At 38.9% G+C, this 21,118-nt stretch overlaps 2 protein-coding genes across 2 annotated transcripts in view; one reads left to right on the top strand and one right to left on the bottom strand.

Moving 5' to 3' along the window:
- Positions 1–7,044, bottom strand: part of LOC306773884 (gamma-aminobutyric acid receptor subunit beta-3-like) — a gene marked incomplete at its 3' end in the record, with an annotated part of 90,953 nt that extends 83,909 nt beyond the window's left edge. The window contains exon 1 of the mRNA XM_079263828.1: positions 7,001–7,044. Within this exon, the coding sequence (XP_079119954.1) occupies positions 7,001–7,014 (14 nt within the window). The 5' untranslated portion in view covers positions 7,015–7,044. The remainder of the gene's footprint in view (positions 1–7,000) is intronic.
- The window catches only part of LOC306773883 (gamma-aminobutyric acid receptor subunit alpha-5-like), a gene marked incomplete at both ends in the record, with an annotated part of 34,927 nt that extends 21,813 nt beyond the window's left edge, over positions 1–13,114 (top strand). Inside the window, 3 exons of the mRNA XM_079263827.1 lie at positions 10,011–10,163; positions 10,266–10,477; positions 12,818–13,114. Of these exons, the coding sequence (XP_079119953.1) occupies positions 10,011–10,163; positions 10,266–10,477; positions 12,818–13,114 (662 nt within the window). The remainder of the gene's footprint in view (positions 1–10,010; positions 10,164–10,265; positions 10,478–12,817) is intronic.
- Between the last annotated feature and the right edge of the window lie 8,004 nt (positions 13,115–21,118).

The raw sequence follows: 21,118 nt of genomic DNA, 5'->3' as shown, positions 1-21,118 counted from the left end.
TGAGATATGGAATAACTCTTATGGTTTATGAATGATCTTTTATGGAAAGTGAGATATCTTTACTGTTAATCAACCATGACATTTTATACCGCGGTTTATTCCGAAAGTAACCATGACATCACAAATGAAAAGCAGGAATTTAAAAGCAGAAACCAGAAACAAAGCAAGTATAAACAAAAAACCGGAAGCGAAACATCAAAACCTTTGAAAGGTTAAAGGCAAAAACCAAAACTAAAGCGAACGAGGTTATAACATGTGATAAAAACTGGAAAGCGACAGTCACAGAAGACACAGATCTGTTAGAGAACAACAAAACTGGGAATCTTGTATACAGAATTAGAAATAACTAACTAGAATGAGGAGTCAGGGGCAGGGACAGAAAAGTGGGGTGATGGACAAAACACAAAACAGGTGATGGGGGAGAGAAAAATGACGATTTCAAAATAAAAGAAAACAAATTAAACAAACTCATCAGATTAAAAACTGTAAAACATATCTTTGAAAGAAAATACAAATAATGTGTTTTCACTCGGGCAATAAAAATATGTAAATATATCAATACATTATTTTAAAATAAGCACATTAAAGAATAATAATAACAGCAGCAACAACAATAATAACGATAATAACATTATTATTATTATTTTTTAAAATTATTATTATTATTATATTATTATTAACAACAACAACAACAACAACAATAATAATAATAATAATAATAAAATTTCATGACAATTACATATATAAAGAAATAAATTCACCGATGAATAAATATATTTAACATTAAAGTATGCTATGATTCCTGCCAGACTTTCCTTGCTAGACACAAGTGGTGGCCAATCAGATACATGCACTTTGTGTTACATTTTATTGTATAAAAATTCTTAAAATAAAGTTTGATTTGTTTTGATTTGATACAAGCGAAGACTGGGATTGTCTAAATGGTACGATAAGGAAGGGGGATACAGTATTTAAAGACTGTGGGCTTTTGGCTACAGGGCAGCTACACAGAGCCACTGAGATGGTGAAGTTGGATGTCGGACTTCCATGAAAAATGTGCAAGAAAATGTTTTGTTGTGTTAAAAAAAAAAGGTTTTATCATTTTATTTCTCTATTAATTTATTCATATTAAAACACTGAATTAAGAATTTCCAACATTCATTAAACCTCATTAATGCAAAAGTAGCAACTCAGAGTGATGCTAAAAGAAGGCTGCCACTGATTTCTGTCAGGGATCCCAGCCATTGTTTACGTTGTCCCATTGACTGGTTCAGTTTGATCAGTTGGTTAGGCCTCCTTATCATTTCCTCAATATACCATCCGGATCAGGATGGGACGATTTGTTGTGGTTGAGTTCAGTAAACCCTGATCTCATCCAAACATACTCTCGCTCTGCAGATAAAGATGAGAATGACAGACAGCCAGTAATTTGAGCTAAATTATTTTGCCAAGATAGATGCCAAGAAGAGCCGTTCATCTATGATGATAATGATTTTGGTGGGTCCCCAGTGGAAAGGTCCCATAAACGTAGGACAGCTTGGATGTTATGTATCGTTACGTGCTTTTGTCTGTAGAACATAAACAACAGACCACTTGGTGGAAAAGGGCCCACATGAAGCTCTATGTGGAAAGTCCACAATGTAAATGTTCCTAGACATTCACCAATAACAGTTACAGCCACATCTATACTCAGAGTATACAGTCCCCTCTATATGCTGTACACCATACTGGTGTGATAGATGCTAAATGATGCACTATGTATTTTCCGGCCATAAAACTCTGAGTTTTGGACTCGTTTTATGACACAATGGTATTTATTCTTTGTGTTTCTGTGCAGCAGTGTTCCAGTGCTGAAAACCCACACTTCACAGCTTTGGCTTGCAGGACACTACATGACATTACAGCAGTGTTTCGCTCTATAGACCGCCTCCCACGCTAGCAACCGATCATCAACAAACCACACCGAATGCTTTAAATGTGCACCAAAACTGATTAAAGAAAGACATAAAAAGACCGAGCAAGAGATGAGACGAGAACGATCTTATACTTAAAGCTCACACTCCAGGTAGGATTCAAGATGGTTGCCAAATTAGCCACAGTTAGGTGGGGCACTGTTGTTTCACGGTTTCATAGTGCCTCTGTAAGGCCCATTTATGCTCTATGCAAACAATGAATATGGAGCATTTTGTCCATCCTCAGCATCAATTATCTTCATAAATTAAACATTTTTGGGGTTTGTGTAGTAGCATTCCTGAGGTTGTAGTATCACTGGAAATTGTGGGGGCAGTGTTGAGTAGTACAGTTGATGTATAACCCATGAAAGGAACAGAGAAGAATAAGCTGTGATTTATTTAATTGATGCACAGACCACCCTTTTGTGCATTTTCATGACGTCCTCCACCAACTGCATGTTTGCTATTGTCGGAAACCAACATCAAAACTCTAAACCCTGCACTGCCCTCTAGTGGCGGTTTCTCTTAATTATGACAATGTTACGCATAAAATATGATGGCAGATGCATTTGAAACAGATGTAGCTATTTTTGTAAATAAAGTAAGCACAAATGAGCCTTTAAACAGTGTGTATTCCCTGAAAAATACTTTTACATTTATATTTCTCAAATATAGCAGTTCAAAGTGATGCAGTATGCATCCTCACAGTGTCTCCTGGGTGTGAGAAATGGACTGTGCAAGTCCACAAAGGTACAGTGTTAGCACTTGTTTGGAACTGGTTCCAAATACACGTCACTGATTCGGTTTAGCACCTGTTGCTGCTAAAGATGCCAGAACAAGTGATTTATTTCAACGGCTCAAACAAAGACATGCTGCTGAGTGGAGGAATGACTGCAGTCGACCAAGCCGATACTGAAGAGATTCGCTCTTAATTCGTTGTTTATGTTGGTAAACCGTTGAGTCATCCCTTTGATGCATTGTGTCCACAACATTGGACACCTATTTACAGGTTGTTTTCTAGTATATTCATATATGAGGGTGGTATGTTTGCAATTTTGCCACTTCAGTGGACATTAGGAGAGTCACCCGACCCACTGCCACTCATTGAAGAATCAGCTAATATAGTATAAAATTTTATGTGTGCATGTACATGTGTTGATCAACTTTAATTCAGCGATTAATAGTACAATAAAACCATACTTGTCAACTTTTATAGAATATTTCCATTATGTAAATATGACAAAATATTATTTTATAAAATTTCTATAGAATAGATAAAATAAAGATGAGTAAAAAGCCATTTAATATTTAGGACAAAGAAAAGTGTCTGTACATGTATGTAGAAGTAAAATGCTGTATGTAAAATAAATGTGGCATTTTTTTCTTTAATTTTTCATGGATGAGAGGGTTAAAATGGAGCCTTATGAACGTTCAAATTTCCAAGGTGTTTATGTTCACTTCCACAGAGTCAAGTCCTCCCATTTTGGTTCTAGTTAAACTGGTGCGAAAGCAGGCCGGTTTACCTGAAGGCACCAAATATTTGAGGCTCCAGAAGGAAGCTAGAGCTGGGTCCAGAACCACAATGTTGTCTGAAAGTGCTAACAGATACACAGCCATGGTTGGAATTTAGCTGTCTTCTAAGAAGTCATTTACATCATTTTCCCTGTTTTTCCAGGCAGAAAGAGATCATGGAAGCGGTCGCGTTGCATTTATGATGTCTTTCCATCCCATTGAAAAGTCAGACTTTGACAAGTTTGCTTATTAAAGTGCAAAACCGTTAAGTTTAATGTTATTTTTTAACAAGTTTAGTATGTTTTCAAGAAAAAAATGGAACAAATATTGGATATTGCTCATCCCTACCCACAAGTTCCCAATATCTTTACCAGTACCAGTGGTTCACCAAGCACTTGAGCAAACTCTCAATTTCTGCAAACTACTTCCTGTTTGGTTTCTTAGATAAAATTTGCAGCAACTTCTCTGCCAGCTACCTTCACCCCTTAACCAGCAGGGCCCGCCCCCATGTCATATTTATGTATATTTTAATATAAAATCAATTTTAATGTATGATACGTTTCATATTTCAATACCACTAGAGTAGTATTGAAAGATGGCATAAATGCTTTTCTGATACAATGGCAAGACATATGAACTGAATCTATTCATTATCCACAAGGGCTGCGAGAGACCTTTCTTCTGGAACTTTAAAACAAAACAAACCAAAAAAAAACATTATCTTGCACAAGACTGTGTCATCATCTTTGTAATGGTCCAGGAGCGGCCCCCGCTGGTTCGGGGGATACACTCAAGACATGATGAATCATTTCATTTTCTGGCCACCTATTCCATGAGCAGATTCAAACAGGACGAGGTGCATGATAAGTGTAATACCAAGTAATATGATGTAACTAATTCTAGATTAGAAAAGATGAACGCTACGCCAGGAAATGGGGCGCGTGAGGGGGAGACTAAATGCAGGAATCATAATCAGGAGATCAGAGTCAATGAGTGGAGGCCACTGGAGGAGAGTAGCCTATCCGTCACACAACCAGCTGTCTACAGGCCCGGACAGTCCTGTCAAACAACACTTATCCCTGCGTGAGCCCATGCGTGCGCGCACACACACACATTCAAAGTTAGAGAGACCTGAGACCCAGGGTTAATCCCCCCCACATCCAACCACCCATCAGCTTTTGCATAAGAAGATGACATCACAGATCAGTGAGGGATTGGTTAGGTGGCCGTCACTGAGTGTATCCGCACTGGTAAATTTATCTTCGTGGGCGCCAAATGTCCTCACAATGATGGATGCAAACATAGAAAATGAGGTCACATTAACAGGAAGCACAATAAACCTGGATTTTTTTTATGAACCCAAGAGACGGTTTATTTCTACTTGGCAGCGATTGGAGACCTTTAATTCCCAAGATTACCAGAGAGGAAGCAGTAGGCCTTAGATTTAGGTTAGGTCCTCACAAAGCTGGAAGGAGAAATGTTTGTGTGTGTCTGTTGTTGGGATTGGACAGCCTTTGCTGTGGCATGTGGAGAGTGGGGATGGTTGGGGGTGGTGGTGGTTGAAAGGCATCTGTTTAATACTCTTATGTAAAGCAGAACTGTAATACACTTCCCTCTAGCTTCTAGTAGAATCATTATTAAAGGTCTGGATTTCCCCTGCTGTTTTCCTCCTCCTCGTTTTTCCCCGTTTGCAGTTGAAACTTTGTCTTGTTGACTGACTAAGCAGTTCAAGATTAATTTGATTATATTGACCAGTTTGGTGATTAGCAGACCTGTTGATTAAGGACTAGCTTAACATCGACTGCACAATTCTCTAAAAATGAGCTTTGACGGCATTCTTACATCTCAGAATCCCTCATTGTTTTCCATGGTGATGCTATAGCGATAGCATCTTTAACCAGATGTTTTTGCTATAGCGTTAGCATCTTTAACCAGATGTTTTTGCTATAGCGTTAGCATCTTTAACCAGATGTTTTTGCTTGAAGAAACACAGTAAAGTGGTTCTGCATTTTCTCTTGCGTTAGCAGCAAAATTACTCTTCCTTTAAACTATCTTCCAGAAAAACCTGTGTTTATTTGCCAAACTGTTGACTTTACCCACTTTGTCCTAATCATGGACCCACCATCTGGTGCCATGACACATAAACACCATACATTATCTGAGAATGAGATACTTAGTATGACTAAAGGCAGGAAATCATCATGCATGCAGACCAAAGCTTTTGTCTGGAAACCATCCAAATCAGTGGTGGATATTGCTGATGAGTTTGAGCTCTTGGGTCACATTCAGTCCAGTAGGCTAATTCACTTTGTGTTTGTTTTGCTAATAACATTTACAGACCAAATATGACCTTTTCAGATCTGCTGGACCTGTGCATTTTGATCTCCCGGTTCTTCATGGCATTTTGCTGGAAGTGGAATATCCCCAGCGGTTGCCTTAAAGGCTTCTTCAGGCCATGATATCTTGATATGTGCAAGGCTAAATAATCAGAAGCAATTAGTCAGACTCAGGAGACATTAAGCTGATGGTTCTCTGTTTGACTGAAAGTTGCCTGCTGTTTGATTTGAAGCACTTTACAAGCTAAAATTCACAGCAATGTTCAGAAAATTTGGTCCTATGCTCTGATATAAAAATCAGTCTCCAAACTAGGCCACGTGCTCTCAGTGCAGATAGAAACCAGATTTGCCCAAATCTACAGATCAGATCTGCTTCTCAAACTTGGTCAACTCATGAGTTTATTCAGTTTTTTTTTATGTTTTGACAGAGTCAGCCTTAAACAAACCTTCTAATGAACATGTTGTGTTGGAGTTGACAGATTAAAGCTTTGCACATTCACAATGGCGTTAGCCTTTAATTAGAAGCTCTAATTTTGGACAAAACTCTTATTTAGGGTTATGTGAGAGGAGATAAGTCCGTGAGTCCTTCTTTAAATACCTGACACATTTAAGGACATGACCCCATCTGTCTCAAGGGGCAATGTCTCTTCTTAAGTACCTGCCTTATTCTTAAGGAGGATAAGACTTACAGTAGCAACAGAGATACACTGTTCAAATCTGTAACATTGCAGTTTTTGCTGTATTATTTCAGTTTTTTCCTGTAAATTTTAATAAAATGGGGAAGTAATATTATAATATTATGGAAATCAAGTAAGTTTACATGTGTAGTATGAAATAACTTGAAGTACATAAATACATGAAACTAAAGAAAAAAAAACTTAATCTGCACAATTGTTTTAGTTTCTGTTGTTTCTTTATAGACAATCTTTCATTTTAAAGTGAAATTATTTCCATATGTCTATGGTATAAATACATTCATAAAATTAGTTTTATAATTTGTTTCTTGTTTGTCACAGTGTTTTTTATGCTTCCAGAATGTTACCATTTTTTACAGTGCGCTTTTAGTCTGGAGGAGACTACTGGACTTATAATACAGTTTGCAAGGGATATTTTTATTTTCATAGGTTAATTAGTTGCCTGAACTTGTTTGTCAACTTTCAAGGTGTTTGATAAAGTAAGAGGAGTTCCTCTGAGACTCACCAGTTGACCAGCATGGCAGCATCGTTCCCAGATATAAAAGGAAGTTCCCCGCTGGCGTTGTGGAATACAAATCCTTGCGAGAAAAGTAGTAAGATCCACCAGAGGAGCATGTTCCTCCTGATTCCTTCACCCCAAGTCCTGTAGGGTTCCATGCATCAAGGGTGGAGGTGTCCCAGGTCAGCAGCACCTGGATTCGTTCGAATGACTCCCACAGCAGCAGAAGGGGGAGCGGTTGGGGGCCAGGTGGCCTGCAGTCATGAAGGCATCAGGGGGCCAAGATGATGGCACTGGAGATGTCCTGATGGAAGCATTTCAGTGGCAGAAACCTTAATAAATTCACAAATTTCCTTCACTCGTATCCAGCTGTCAAGTTCCTTTGCATTCCAGCCAGTCCCACGAAGAATCGTTCATCATTTTTCCCAACAAGCAGCGGCCAAATCAGAGAAAAAAGAAAAAAAAAAGATAATATAAAAAGGGAAAAGACAGGGAATACCCACACTGCTAGCCCCCCTCCATCCCACCAGTGATTAGCAGCAGCGAGTGTCCTCCCTCTCTGTAGCTTAGTGTGTGTACAGAGGTGTGTGTCAGCTGGAACTTGGAAATCATGCTTCATGTGTGTGCCGGCACCAGGATTGGCAGACTGCAAGGGGCGGGGCTTCTTCAGCGAGGATCCCGGGACAGGAAGCACCCCCACCACACACACACACACACACACACACACACACACTCATCCTCTTCGCTCCTCTCCCTCTCTTTCTCTCACTGATGGCATGATGCAGATTGTAACCAGGGATTAGGGAGGTTCAAAAATCGGATTTTGCCTGGAGAAAGCCTTGTGTATTACTCAGTGTATGCGCGTGTACGTGCGGCGAGTGCGTGTGCAAGCGAGAGAAAGAGAGTTAGAGATGCATTGGATTTTTTTTTTAATAGTTTTTCAGCGCCTGCAGCTGCAAACTGCTGCCGACCAGGGGATTTATTTATTTTTTTAAAGCTTAAAATGCAATCTTTAGTAGTTCTACTGAATATCATGTCGTCCCTTTTCCTCTCTGGATTTACCTCCTGCCATCATCGCCTGCTGACATCAGCTGCACCGTAATCTATTGTGGTTCTCCTTATAATTAACTCCACTTTTCATCATTTTCCACATCAGTAAAGGACTTGAAGGCAGTCTGATTCACCGTGATGTTTCTCTTTATCGTTTAGCTTTTCCACCTGTCGCTTCGTTTTAATCTCTCCATCACAAGCCTCTTCTATTCTAACATACCCCAAAATGAATTAAGTATATCAACATAACTACAAGGCTATATGTATTATTACAGTTTTAAAATCAAGAATCAAGACATGTTACTGTGTCAGAGTAAATTTACTTGCAGGTTTTCCATGTATCCCGGCTCCAACACACCTGAGTCAAATCAGTCATTGTGCAGAACTTAATAGACTGTTGGGTCCATTTAATGTGAGCCAGGTGTGCTGGAACATCGAAAACCTGCAGGATTATGATCCTCAAGACTGACTCTGGACACCCCTGGAGTAAAGTAATGTACGTGTACAAAAGTAAAAGCTAAAACTAAGTGAAGTTCAGCAGTTTTACAGACGTTTTAACCAGCTGGTCCTACTGGCAGAACGTGGCATTTAGGTATCTATATCAGTGTCCCTTTTAGGTACCTACATATGTTAACCACCAAAGGTAAACTCAAACTCTTGAGATGCAAGTGATATACATCATTCCAGGCTGCAATAAAACTCTTATTTTAGAGCAACTGCAAATGCAATATAGTGTAATCAATCAGCCGATGATACGGCAACAACAATGTTTCTATTACATCAGCTACAGTTCTGGTCCAAAGCAAGTCTTATATCCATAATAGTCCCTTTAGCTTTACATGCTGGGAAGATTTTGAAGGGTTAATAGTGGTGTGAGGTAGTTAAATATCTCAGCAACGCATCTCCTAATTCTAATTATCAACACTATCACTGGTCAGAGTCAGTAAAATAGATGGATAAAGCCTAAACTCACCTTAGACACACCACAAGGATCCAGAAAACCAGGTGAAGTAAAAATTCTGATCACACATGACTCAGCGTTTATTGTGTTTAGCATAGCATTTTATTAGTAAAACTGGATGGCAAACAAACACTTTGGTGGATGAATTATTAAAGACCAGAGCCAATGTACAGCAATACTTTATTTTTTAACCTTATTTGACTTTTTATTTACTTTCTTTACTATAAATCTATTCTATAAAACATATTCATATCATATGTTGTCATTTATATCTATGGCTCCCAATCTGGGGTCCCAAGGTGGTCCAGCGAGTTGCCAAGCTTTGACCATTCAGATTAATCATAACAAATGATTTGTCATGTTTTTTAAAGACTGCTGGTAATTTACATTTGGCTCCATCAAAGGTATGACTCAGCCAGAATATATTACTGATGCTGAGTGAGTGATACTGGTGAAAGCTGAACCAGGCATGGTCTAAGTGCTGGGTGGGGTCCTGGTTCCTCAAGGAAAATGGGTTGAAAACCACTGATTTATATAATATTAGTATTGAAATAACTTTTAAAATCATTTTCTTATTCTGTAATAATTACAATTTATGTGAATATATATTGGAAATTTCATAACATATTTAATTATTCAGTGAGTGGCAGCATATTGGAGGAGTCATTTATGTCCATTGAAGTGTATAATTTGCAAATATACTATCCAGATCCATGCATGAACCAGAAAACACCTTCAAATAGGCATCACTCTACTGGATACTATGCAGCAAAGAATATAAAAGCTGATCAAATGGGTGTTCAGTAAGTTTAAGACAGCGAAAAGAAAGGACTATGAAATAATGGTATATTATGGTCCCTTCCATCCATGAAAAAAGTCTCATCTTTGATCTCTAAGGATGTCAAGAATCGTGACATTGATGTGCTTTATTTGGAAGCACAATCTCTGACATAAAGCCACTTGCGTCTCACTTTCAAACCTTCTCCCATCTCTCTTCCCTCTCAGGACAGTACACGGTGATGATGGCCCACTTTTACCTGAAGAGGAAGATTGGATACTTTGTCATCCAGACATACATGCCGTGTTTCATGACTGTGATCCTGTCCCAGGTCTCATTTTGGCTAAACAGAGAGTCCGTTCCTGCACGGACTGTCTTTGGTGAGTGAACCAGCTTTAACAGCCACAGACAGGTATTAATAAAGTTTCCAACTTTGAGTATAAGGTCACTTTTGCCTGTTCATGGCCTTTGTTTGCTCTCAGGGGTGACAACAGTGCTGACTATGACCACCCTCAGCATAAGTGCTAGGAACTCGCTCCCCAAAGTTGCCTATGCAACAGCTATGGACTGGTTCATCGCTGTCTGCTACGCTTTTGTGTTCTCTGCCCTCATCGAATTTGCCACTGTTAACTACTTCACCAAGAGGAGCTGGGCCTGGGATGGCAAGAAGGCAATGGAAGCACAGCATCCTAAGGTAATGCCTGTTTGAACTCAAGGCCCATTTATGTGTGAGACCAAAAATAGATACATGCAAATGGACAGACAGCTTCGTCCATCTCCGGCGTTTGTTACATGAGTAATTTTGTCCATTTTCAAAGGGCTTAGCTATCCGTCATATGACGTGGAAAATAGAGCAATACCGCCAGAAATTAGGGGGGGGGGGGTGTTTGAGTTGTATAGCTGGGATGCAACTGCTGAAAGGGACAAACCAGAGAAGGCGAATAGGAAGAAGACAATGTAGAAACTGACAAATAGAAAGCACCCGAAGACTATGCAAAAGTAGTCGGGAACAACAAAAGTTTAATTCTTCTTCTAGTGTTTTAAGTCAGTTGTAAACAACTTCATACTGGTGCATTACCGCCACCAACTGATGTGGAAGTGAACTCTGAACTCAGCACTACCCATTAGTGGATCCATCCATCCATCAATTCCCTCCCGCTTATCCGGCGCAGGGGCAGCAGCCTAAGCAGGGAAGCCCAGACTTCCCTCTCCCCAGCCACATTTGCCAACTCTGCGGGGGTATCCCGAGGCATTACTAGGCCAGCCGTCGAGATATAATCCCTCCAGCGTGTCCTGGGTCTTCCCCAGGATCTCCCCCCTAGAGACATGCCTGGAACACCTCACCAGAGAGGTGTCCAGGAGGCATCCTGACCAGATACCCGAGCCACCTCAACTGGTTCCTCTCAATGGGTGAGCCCGGCCACCCTTCAGAGGAAACTCAATTTAGCCGCCTGCATGTGAGATCTCATTCTTTCCACTAGTGAATGAACTGACCACAGCAACATAAGAAATACATGGAAGTATGAAGGCGGCAATATATGAAAGCATTTAAAAAGGGACGTCTCCATTTATGTATGTAAGGGAGCAGAAATTGGCCTTTATAGTGCAGCAACAGCTTTAATTTGAGGGTGTTCACATTGAAACTGGAGGAAAGGTTTAGCAATTAAAATTCCTGCCTCTATTTTAATGGACCAAAAGCAACTGGACAATTAAGTCTGAAGTTATATGGCTTATTCTGTCATTAATCCATCAGCAGTCAAGCAGGTAAAAGGTCTGGAGTTGGTTACAGCTGTGACAATAGTGTTTGTAAGGCACTGGTGTGAACCCACATCATGCAGTCAGAGGAAGTCTCAGTGGATGTGAAAAAGACTGATATCTCTGATAATAAAATCTGTCAGAGATAGTATACCAACGAGTACTACCTAGTATACATGTTGCAATATTTAGCAAGTTTCCAGACCTCTCTAGGCATCAGTAGCAATAAATCTAGGAACTTCTTCTGGTGATACTGGAAACTTTTGGATGCCATTGAGTAAATGAGTACAGTTTACTCCACTCAATGAGCAGCAGGTGCTGCTGCAGACCCTTCCCCCATCCAACAGCACTCAAAAGAGGCTTGTTTCTCATGCAACGGTCCCTACAAGCTCCCAGCAGCAGGCAGAGTGGGAGATGTTCACCTCTCCTTCATGCCCAGACTGAAAAAGGAATCACGCAAAGCTGCCACTGGCTTATCCTACCCTGGCTTAGTGAGATATTAATATATGTTAATGTAGACCGGAGATTCCCATTCAGCCACAATCCAGCAGGTTTTCCATGTATACCTGCTCCAACACCCCCGACTTGAATTAATGAGTCATTGTGCAGAACTTGACAATACTGTTCAGTTCATTTAATTTGATTCAGCAGGAATACACTGAAAACCTACTAGATCTTGTATCTCAGAGGACTGGAATGAGTAATGTATTAAGTTTTAGACAAATTTAGAGTATCTTTTCATAATGTTTTTGCCTGTTCCAGATGTTATTCCTCTCCCTTGCAGGATCTGTTAGAGTTATTCATAAAAGGCTGAGTATACAGATTTAAAAAATGACATTTAGCGGTTTTTAGGACAACCAAAGACTACTTTTCTTACTTATGAATTAGACACACTACATGGTATTTTGTAGTGGGTTTAAAAAAAAAAAAAAAAAAAAAAAAAAGCTGCAGCCTAAACCTACAGAATATTTAGGGAGCAGAAATTAAAACCACAGGCTGGAGAGCAAAATTATTGCTATAAATAAAAACCTCCACTCCACAAAAAGGCGATAATGCTACCACCTGAGTATAATTAATCACAATAGTCAAATTTTACAGAAAACTCTGCAAAATAGTCTTTTAGTTTTCTATACCTTGTATTGATCAAAATATATGAAATATGCCTCACACTTTCAAAACTAAACAAAGAAACAACAAAAACTGGTGATAGCACAGATAACGGGCTCCTCATTGTCTCCTGAAATGAATCCATTGCTTGATCTGCTTCCTTTCACTGCAGAAACGAGACCCCATGGTGCTGTCGAAAAAGCCCAACAATGTTTGCTCAGCAGGTGTCAACTACACTCCCAACCTTACCAAGGACGTGTCCATTTCCACCATCTCCAACACCACATCGGTGCAGCTGCGAGCCTCTGAGAGCAAAACGGTGGACCCAAAGAAGACCTACAATAGCGTCAGCAAGATCGACAAGATGTCACGGATAGTGTTCCCCGTTCTCTTCGGAACCTTCAACCTCGTCTACTGGGCCACATACCTGAACAGAGAAGTGGTGAAAGGAGTTGCCACTTCGACATAGTTCCTCTTTCCCCTTCCTGTTTTTTCTTGTTCAGCTTTTTTCTGTGACAGTTTTTGAAAGAGATTACAGCTGTTTGACCCTAATTGGAAAATGAGTGGACTAAACGGAAGAGGGGCTGTTGTAAGCTTTAGAAAAGTCATGTAAAAACAAATATCTGCTCTTGAAGAACAAAAACTATATTCAGCTTTTTCTAATTCAAGCACTTTGAATGGATGCAAGGCTGCAACAGAATCCCTTTCCTGTTTTTAAAAGGCCAAAAAAAAAAAAAAAAAATACTGCTTGATATTGAAGAAGCTGCCTAAGAGACCAACAGGGAAGCGTGTGCTTTGCTCTCTTACTCATCTAACTAAGCTGCAGTTTGCATGATGTTCTCTTTAATGGGAAACCATGAACTCCACTTTGTCTTGAATACCGACCATGTATATGTCAATCTTTGCTTAAAGTAACGGTGCACACTTAATTTGCAACTGAATTGTAAAAAAAAAAAAAAAAAAAAAAAAAAAAAAAAAAAAAAGATTTGAAAAGGTATCAAATCTTACATGACATGGAAGAAAAGTGGTGAGATTAATGCTGCAAGTGTATTAATAATTTAGTTTTATGTCTGGTGTGAAAAATTTACCCTCTTCATTTGCAGTTATTTATTGTTCTGTAGCTTTATGATTCAAAGCCATTTGCTTCAGGCCTGATTAAACAAAAACACTGGAGAACAAGAGTTTTAAAGAAACAAAAACTTAGGATCCTACCTGAGGGTGGAAAAAAGGGAATTCATAGAAATATTACTGAAGAGCTCTGAAATGTTTAAAAAACTAAATGAAAAACTCAACATTTAGTGCATCATGACAGCAAGAGGCCTACAAACTTAAATAACCTTTTGGCGCACTTGCGTAGGATCCCTGCTGAGGATTGTGTTAGCCAGATTTCAATGAGGTAATGGGTTTAAAACATCATTTAGGCAAGAAAACACCTTACTACTTTGTCCATGCAACACCATAGAAAACTACTGATCCCTAAGAAGTCAGTTTCACATAACAACTTTGACAACAGTAGTTCAAACTAATATCCAACAAAGTTGTGCAATTCTTTTCTGTGTAATAAATTGCCTTAAGTTCAGGCTCAGAAAAATTAATAAAAATCTAAGTATACAGTAAAATTTTGCCAGTGAAAGACAAAAACAACAAAAGAAATATCTTAAAATAGGCACCATATCTTGCTAACTATTGTGGCAGTATGCTAGAGCTAGATCTGACATGCTAGTGAAAGACCTTTATATTAATGTCCAAATGCCTTGCTATGAATGTTGCCATTTGCTCTCTCTAGCAAATGTTTCTCCAAATTGTACATGAAAAAGCTTCAGTGGAAAAAAAGAAAATCTTTCTTGCTAGCACTTGTGCTAACCAGCAAGCAACCTTATTATCTCACTTGCTAACAGCCCAACTACAACACTTCTTTCAAGAGAGGTTATTTGTGCCTAACTTTATAGAAACCATGTTTCACCTGATATGTTTGATGGTTTATATTCTGAACAAGAGAGATGACAGGTAAAAAGTGTGATAAATAGTAAATAATGTTTTGATGGCAGTGGATAGTGATCAACAACACAGTCAATAGGGCTCCCCAATTTTGTATGAATTTTTTCATTAAAAAGCTTCATCAAAAAAAGATAGAAAAAGCTTTGCAGCTAGCATTTAAGCTAGCTAGCTAGCAACCTCAGCTGCTCACTTCCTAACAGGCCAACTGAATCAGTGTTTCTAAGAAAGGTTATTTGTGCCCAACTAAACAAACCATGTTCTTTTAGCGTATTGGGTGGCTTATTTTTGGACAAAAACATTGTAAGTAAACAGTGTTATAGTAAATAACTGTTAAATGATAAACACAGACACCTGTGTTAGCCAGCTAGAAACTTCATCAGCTCACTTGCTAAAAGACCAACAAGAGAAGTTATTTATGCCTAACTTTATAAAAATCATATTTATCTTAGCATATTTGGTAGTTTATTCTTTGACAAAAGATGTTGCATTTGCTTGCAATAGCTTTGAAATGGCAGTATATGTTAGTGGATAAGGGTGAAGAACACAATAAGACACAGAAAGATTCCCCTTTCATGGATTCTTTATCAGTAAAAAGCTTAGCTGAAAAAGAAGGGGGAAAAAAAATAATAGTATTATAAATAGTAAATAATACGATCATAAACGACACAAGCAGTAAGAATGTTTTAGGTGAATTTAATCAATAAAAAATGTCACTAAAAATGGAGGGGAAAACAGTTTTTTGCTAGCATCTCTGCAAACCAATTAGCAACTTCCTTAGCTTACTTGCTAACACACCAACAAAGTCAGGTCTTCTAAAAAAAAAAAAAAAAAAAAAAGAAAAACTATATGTGCCAAACTTTCCACAAATCACCTTTCTGTTACTAATTTAGGTGTATTGCTTAACAAAGAAGGTTATAATAATTATAACAGGGTTATAAATAGTATAACTTTTAAATGGATATTGATAGTTTCAGTTATGCGTTCATGTATTGTATCAAAATTTACTTACACCCCCATGTGGCTTAATATTAGTTATATGTTTGTAGGGCATTAGAATTGTATTCCACACATTGTTTTCACAAGTTTAGTTCACCCCAAGAGTGAACCCAGTTTTCACTGGAACACATTGATTTTTTTCAGAATTCTCCATATCATGATTGTTGGCGAGACAGAGCCTTGAAACTGCATAATGTTTTGGATGAATTAGGCCAAATGTCAAAAGGAAGTCATGTAAATAGTTTTTTCATTTTCAACCTAAATCTTTTCTTTGACAGGGAAAAAACCCCCAGATTATGTTGACGTTTCAGCCCTCTGAAAAAAAATGTCTAAGTTGCAAGTTGATTTTCGATATATCAAGGGTATGTTCTTTTCTTGGATGTGTTTTTCTTAAGGTATGTGCTACTTGTGTAAAATAATTTTGATCTTGTTGCTTGTAGAACAAAAAGAGCTTACATCGGATCATACTTAATCGCTGAGCTAAAGCTGATTTTTTATGATTTATACTTCTACTTTGACTTAGCTAAACTTGGAGCTGTGAACACATGCTGTGCCATTATCGCTTGGAATTGCAGCTGCACAGCATGCATGACTTGTTGGTCTTTGGTGAGACATACTCAGGAACAAAAGGACTCATGTTCTCAGCAGAAGAGTTGCCTCTGAGTCAAGGTTTCTTTAATCTCATGGTTGTTGAAGACCACGGTTCCCCGTCATATTTCTGCTGGAAGCTCTGTGCTGGATAACTTTGATTAGCAATGGCATCAAGTACTACTGGATCAGCTTAGCTTTGCAGGCTTAAACTGGACCTAAAAGTCAATAAGATATCTGCTATGCTGCATTGTTTTTGTGCCGAACGGACTGATATTAAAGCTGCAATGTTTGCTGCTATTCGTCAGTTGAGCTTGAGTGATTGTTAGCAGTAAAATGCAGCTAGGAGTTGATGTGTTTATCTAAGACTACATCCACATGGATACCAAGGTTTCTGTAATTTCACCATTCAAAAAATGTGTGTATTCACAAAAAACCCAGATATAGTGTATGTTCCAGGCCTGTAAGTGGTGCTGTAATGCTGCCAAAGGAAAACACCAATAACAAAGAAGGAACAACAGCAATTCTGAAGAAACTGATTTGATAAACAAACATACGAAGAAATGGTGGAAAATTAAGCTAAAAAGGAGACATGAATACTGGTCACATTTTACCTCCAGTTGGAGTACTTGAGAGTAAGTGACAATTACCAAGCAGTTTATGTTGCCGTTGCACCAGCCTGGAAAAATGGACGCCTCCGAATTAGTCATTTTTTTTTACTTCTAAAAAGAAGAAAATCATGAACCTGTTGCAAAAATGTGCACCATGCAAACACCTGCCAGTTTGGTGATTAGTGAACCACACATAGGCAAGACAAGTCTATTGGCATGAAAAAAATTTAACAACAGAGTGACTCAAAGTGCTTTACAGAGACGTTAAAACGTAAGAAACATCAGTTAATAGACACAATTTTTATTTTATAAAAAAGCCTGTCATAATTATGTAATTATGGAGAAAAACTCATTGCTGTTTACACTAAAAACCTAACAAATGCAAAATATATCATAAAAAAGTATTGCCACTGGGCGCAGCAAATTCACTGTTCAGAAAAGGGAAACTTAGACCAGAAGAATGTTGTAACCCTGAACTGAACCGATGGAAACAAAGGACCTTTTCATGAGCCACAATATGTGCAAACTGTGTCAAATTAAGCTCAAATGTACAACAAATAAACCACATTACACATTTCCACATGGAAAGCACTTGAAGTCAATCAAAGAGGGAAAAAGACGCAATTAATCAAATTGTGTTCCTAAAGATTCCCAGTCCTAAATGGAGAAGCTGCTGGAAGGATTTGTGCTGCAGGTGAAGGAAGAGGTGGGACTATGGTGGAAGACAGGAAGGACAATAAAGACTTTAATTCTTCTAAAAATCTGCTTCCAAGTGGATGAAATGTCCAAATGACAAAACTTTCACCCGTTTCCTCATGGAAACGGCCTTAATGTCCAGGGTTGACATGGCAGCCAAGTGCAGATTAGCAGAGCAGGCATCTTCCCAGCAACAGCCGCCATCCTCTGTGTCCGTGCACGCACTTCCCTCTTTGACTCTGCTGCATGTGCACACGATTGAGCCCTTCAACAAATTTGAGCGTATTTGCTGAACTGAACTGTTCCAGCACCACTTAATTTAATGAAATGGAAAGTCAAGCTGAATTATCTCCAAAATTTTACCATTATTTGTTCCTGTCTTTGAAGTTTAAGCTCCTGAATGAGCATAAATTTATTATGTTTGATAAAAAAAAAAAAAAATCTTGGTTATGTGCTTGTGGAAAAAAAAAAAAAAAAAAAAAAACACACAAAAGCCTTCTGATAGCTGAGAATTCATCCAAAAAAAGGCGTCATTGCCCTGCAGGTCAGAGGAGCAACATCTTCCCCAACATATATCACCCAATATCTTTCAATATAATCTAATATCATTCAATATCATCTAATCTATTACCATTCAGTATCATCGAATATCATCAAATATCATCCAACATCACTCAATATCACCCAAGATCATCCAATATAATCTAATATCATTCAATATCATCTAATATAATCTAATATCATCCAATATCATCTAATATCATCCAATATCATCCAATATCTTCCATTATAGTCTAATATGATCCAATATCATTCAAAATAATCTAATATCATCCAGTATCATCCAATATATTCCAATATCATCTAATATGATCCAATATGATCAAATATCATTCAAAATAATCTAATATCATCCAGTATCATCCAATATATTCCAATATCATCTAATATGATCCAATATGATCAAATATCATTCAAAATAATCCAATACCATCCAGTATCATCCAATACCATCCAGTATCATCCAATATCAACCCATCCATCCATTTGAAAATGTTTCTATTGCCAGCAGAGATACGACCACCCACCCAGCCTTCCTTTCTTCAGCCACTATGACAGACTCATCAGCCGTACATCTGTTAGAAGAGGGATTTAGTTCCGCTTAAGTTGCTTTCACCCGGCCTGGTGAAGGGCGGGGGGGTCCCTTACTGCAAAGCACTTCCCTGCAATTTAAGCCCTGACTGACACAGCTCAGTGACAAACACTTGTTTTTCTCATTGTGGTGTCTGGGCAGCTGTAGCTGGCCAGGGTTCTGGACAAATTTAGGATTGATTAAGCTTCCTTATTTTTTTCTTTTTTTTTAAAGCGTGGTCATGGCCAGCGCCACAGATTTAAGTTTTATACGTCTGAGCCGGAGAATGTAATGTCCATCCAGCCGGGGGGGCTCCAGCAGTCTAATGCAGACACCTACATACGGACCTTCGAGTGCATGAACTTCTCTGATGTTTCTTTCAGCAACTAAAACTTGATTTTATTTTTCTTTTGAGAAAACATGAAGACTTTTGCTTCTTTTCTTTGCAGAATTAAACGAAGCCATTGTAGCTGGTTTTGTGCCACTCATTCGTTGCTTTACGTGCTGTACTTGTATTGCGTATTATACTTAAAACGATGGAATAAAATGGATCAAGAGATGCTTTATATTACACTGCACATGTTATGGCACCGCTGTATGTCCAATGTGGCTTCATTAAATCACTATTAAAGCTTCTCGTGTGAGAAGGATCTCCAGCGATCACTTGTTTGTGGGATTGATTTTTATTATTTTTTTATTACTATCTTAGATTCAACAAGGTGTTCACACTGACACGAAGTTCCACGCATCGCTGCACACCCATGATGGGAATCACCCAACGCAGACTGAACCTGGTGACTCTGTTGGACAGTAAACTCAGTCATGTTGGAGATAAGTTGAGCTTTGTGAAATTAATAATAACGTAGTTTAGTCTCTGAAGTCAGACAAGGTCACCGCTCAGGTTGGAAGGGAGTGCTGAGCTGCTGAACGCCGAGGCGTGATGCTCAGATGGTTAGAGGTCCAGCAGAGGCTGAGTGGGGGGGGTGCAGGAGGGGCTGTAGTCTTGGAGGATTGGTGACATTGTCCTGAGATGGTGCATCATCCTGTTGGAAGTTTCCATCAGAAGATGCTACACTGTGATCAGAAAAAGATGGACAAGGTCAGCAGCAACACTCTGGGTCTGTTAGAGCCCCCCCGCCCCTCCATTACACCACCAAGCGGAAGTCAGACAGCAGGACTCATCTTTGGTTTTCTTAACTTTTTTAAAAGTTCGTTTCAGATCAGTTTGGGGGGGAGTGGAGTGGCTCAGGAGGTAGAGCCGGTTGTCCACTGGCCTGAAGGTTGGCAGTTTGAGCACAAACCAGTGTTCTGTGGAAGACGTTGCACCAGGAACGGCATCCGGTGCAGCTTCTGCACCAGACTGGTAAATGTGAGCTGGTGGTTCTCTGTGGCGTCGCCTTGAGGATGAGACAAAACCAAAAGAGGAGTTCTGACTATACTGATGTAATTTCTAATTGTTTTTGTAGGTTTTAGAAGAGAATTTCATTGTTCTTTCAGGACTTATAATTCACTTTAAATCTCATTTTGTAAAAAAAACCCCAAAAAAACCAAACAAACAAACAAAAAAAAAAACAATATTGCAAAATAATCTTAGATTCTTTATATTCTTTGTATTATAACATAGATGATATTATGGGGAGGGAAGGGAGTAAACAAAAACAAAAAAACAAAAACAAAAAAGAAGCCTGTAGCACTTCATGGAAGGACCTGCGTCCAACTGGACAGTCCACCAGCACCTTCCTACAATGTCCTCTACTGATTTCCTGCTTGTGTTGTTCTCACTCATATGTAAGTCGCTTTGGATAAAACCGTCTGCTACTGTAGAATAGAATAGAATAGAATAGAATAGAATAGAATAGAATAGAATAGAATAGAATAGAATAGAATAGAATAAAACACAAAAACTCACTATTCCATTTAAAAAAATCACTCCTTTATGTGTATCTATCTCATTAAAATAGTGACATCATGGAATCAAATTGGCATTTGAAGGTTTAAGTGAAAGGAAAACTTGTATATTTGGTTGTTTCCAAGTAAAACAAAGAGACAGACATTCATAAGTCATGTTTTTGTAGCAGTAGGAATAAATCTCGCAGCACATCAGCTGCATGTTTTTTTTCCCTCTCTCTTCATTTTTAAATCTTAAATGTCAGCTGGATGATTCCTGCAGGTCACTGCTGGTCATACAGGGAGACAGCAGAAACTTCCAGGCTGCACCTTGTCGTGTTTGGCGGCTTCCCGCCAGCAGAGGGCAGCAGCGTCTCTCCGCTGCTGCCGGCAGGTCTGCGCGCTGCACCTGCTGAGACGCGCGCCTCTCCAGAAATGACTTCTTCTGAGCGCGTGCTGCGACTCTGTGGCGGACAAACATTTGCGTAAAGCCTAAATCTGACTTCCAGTTGAGCTCATCACCAAACAAACTGCAAGCATCTCCACAGATTCCATGTGAACTGCT

The sequence above is a fragment of the Telmatherina bonti genome (assembly GCF_933228915.1).
Source record: "Telmatherina bonti genome assembly, chromosome: 24".
Classification (NCBI taxonomy): Eukaryota; Metazoa; Chordata; class Actinopteri; order Atheriniformes; family Telmatherinidae; genus Telmatherina; species Telmatherina bonti.
Note: the sequence above shows the minus strand (reverse complement) of the source record. Positions and strands in the feature narration are given on the sequence as shown.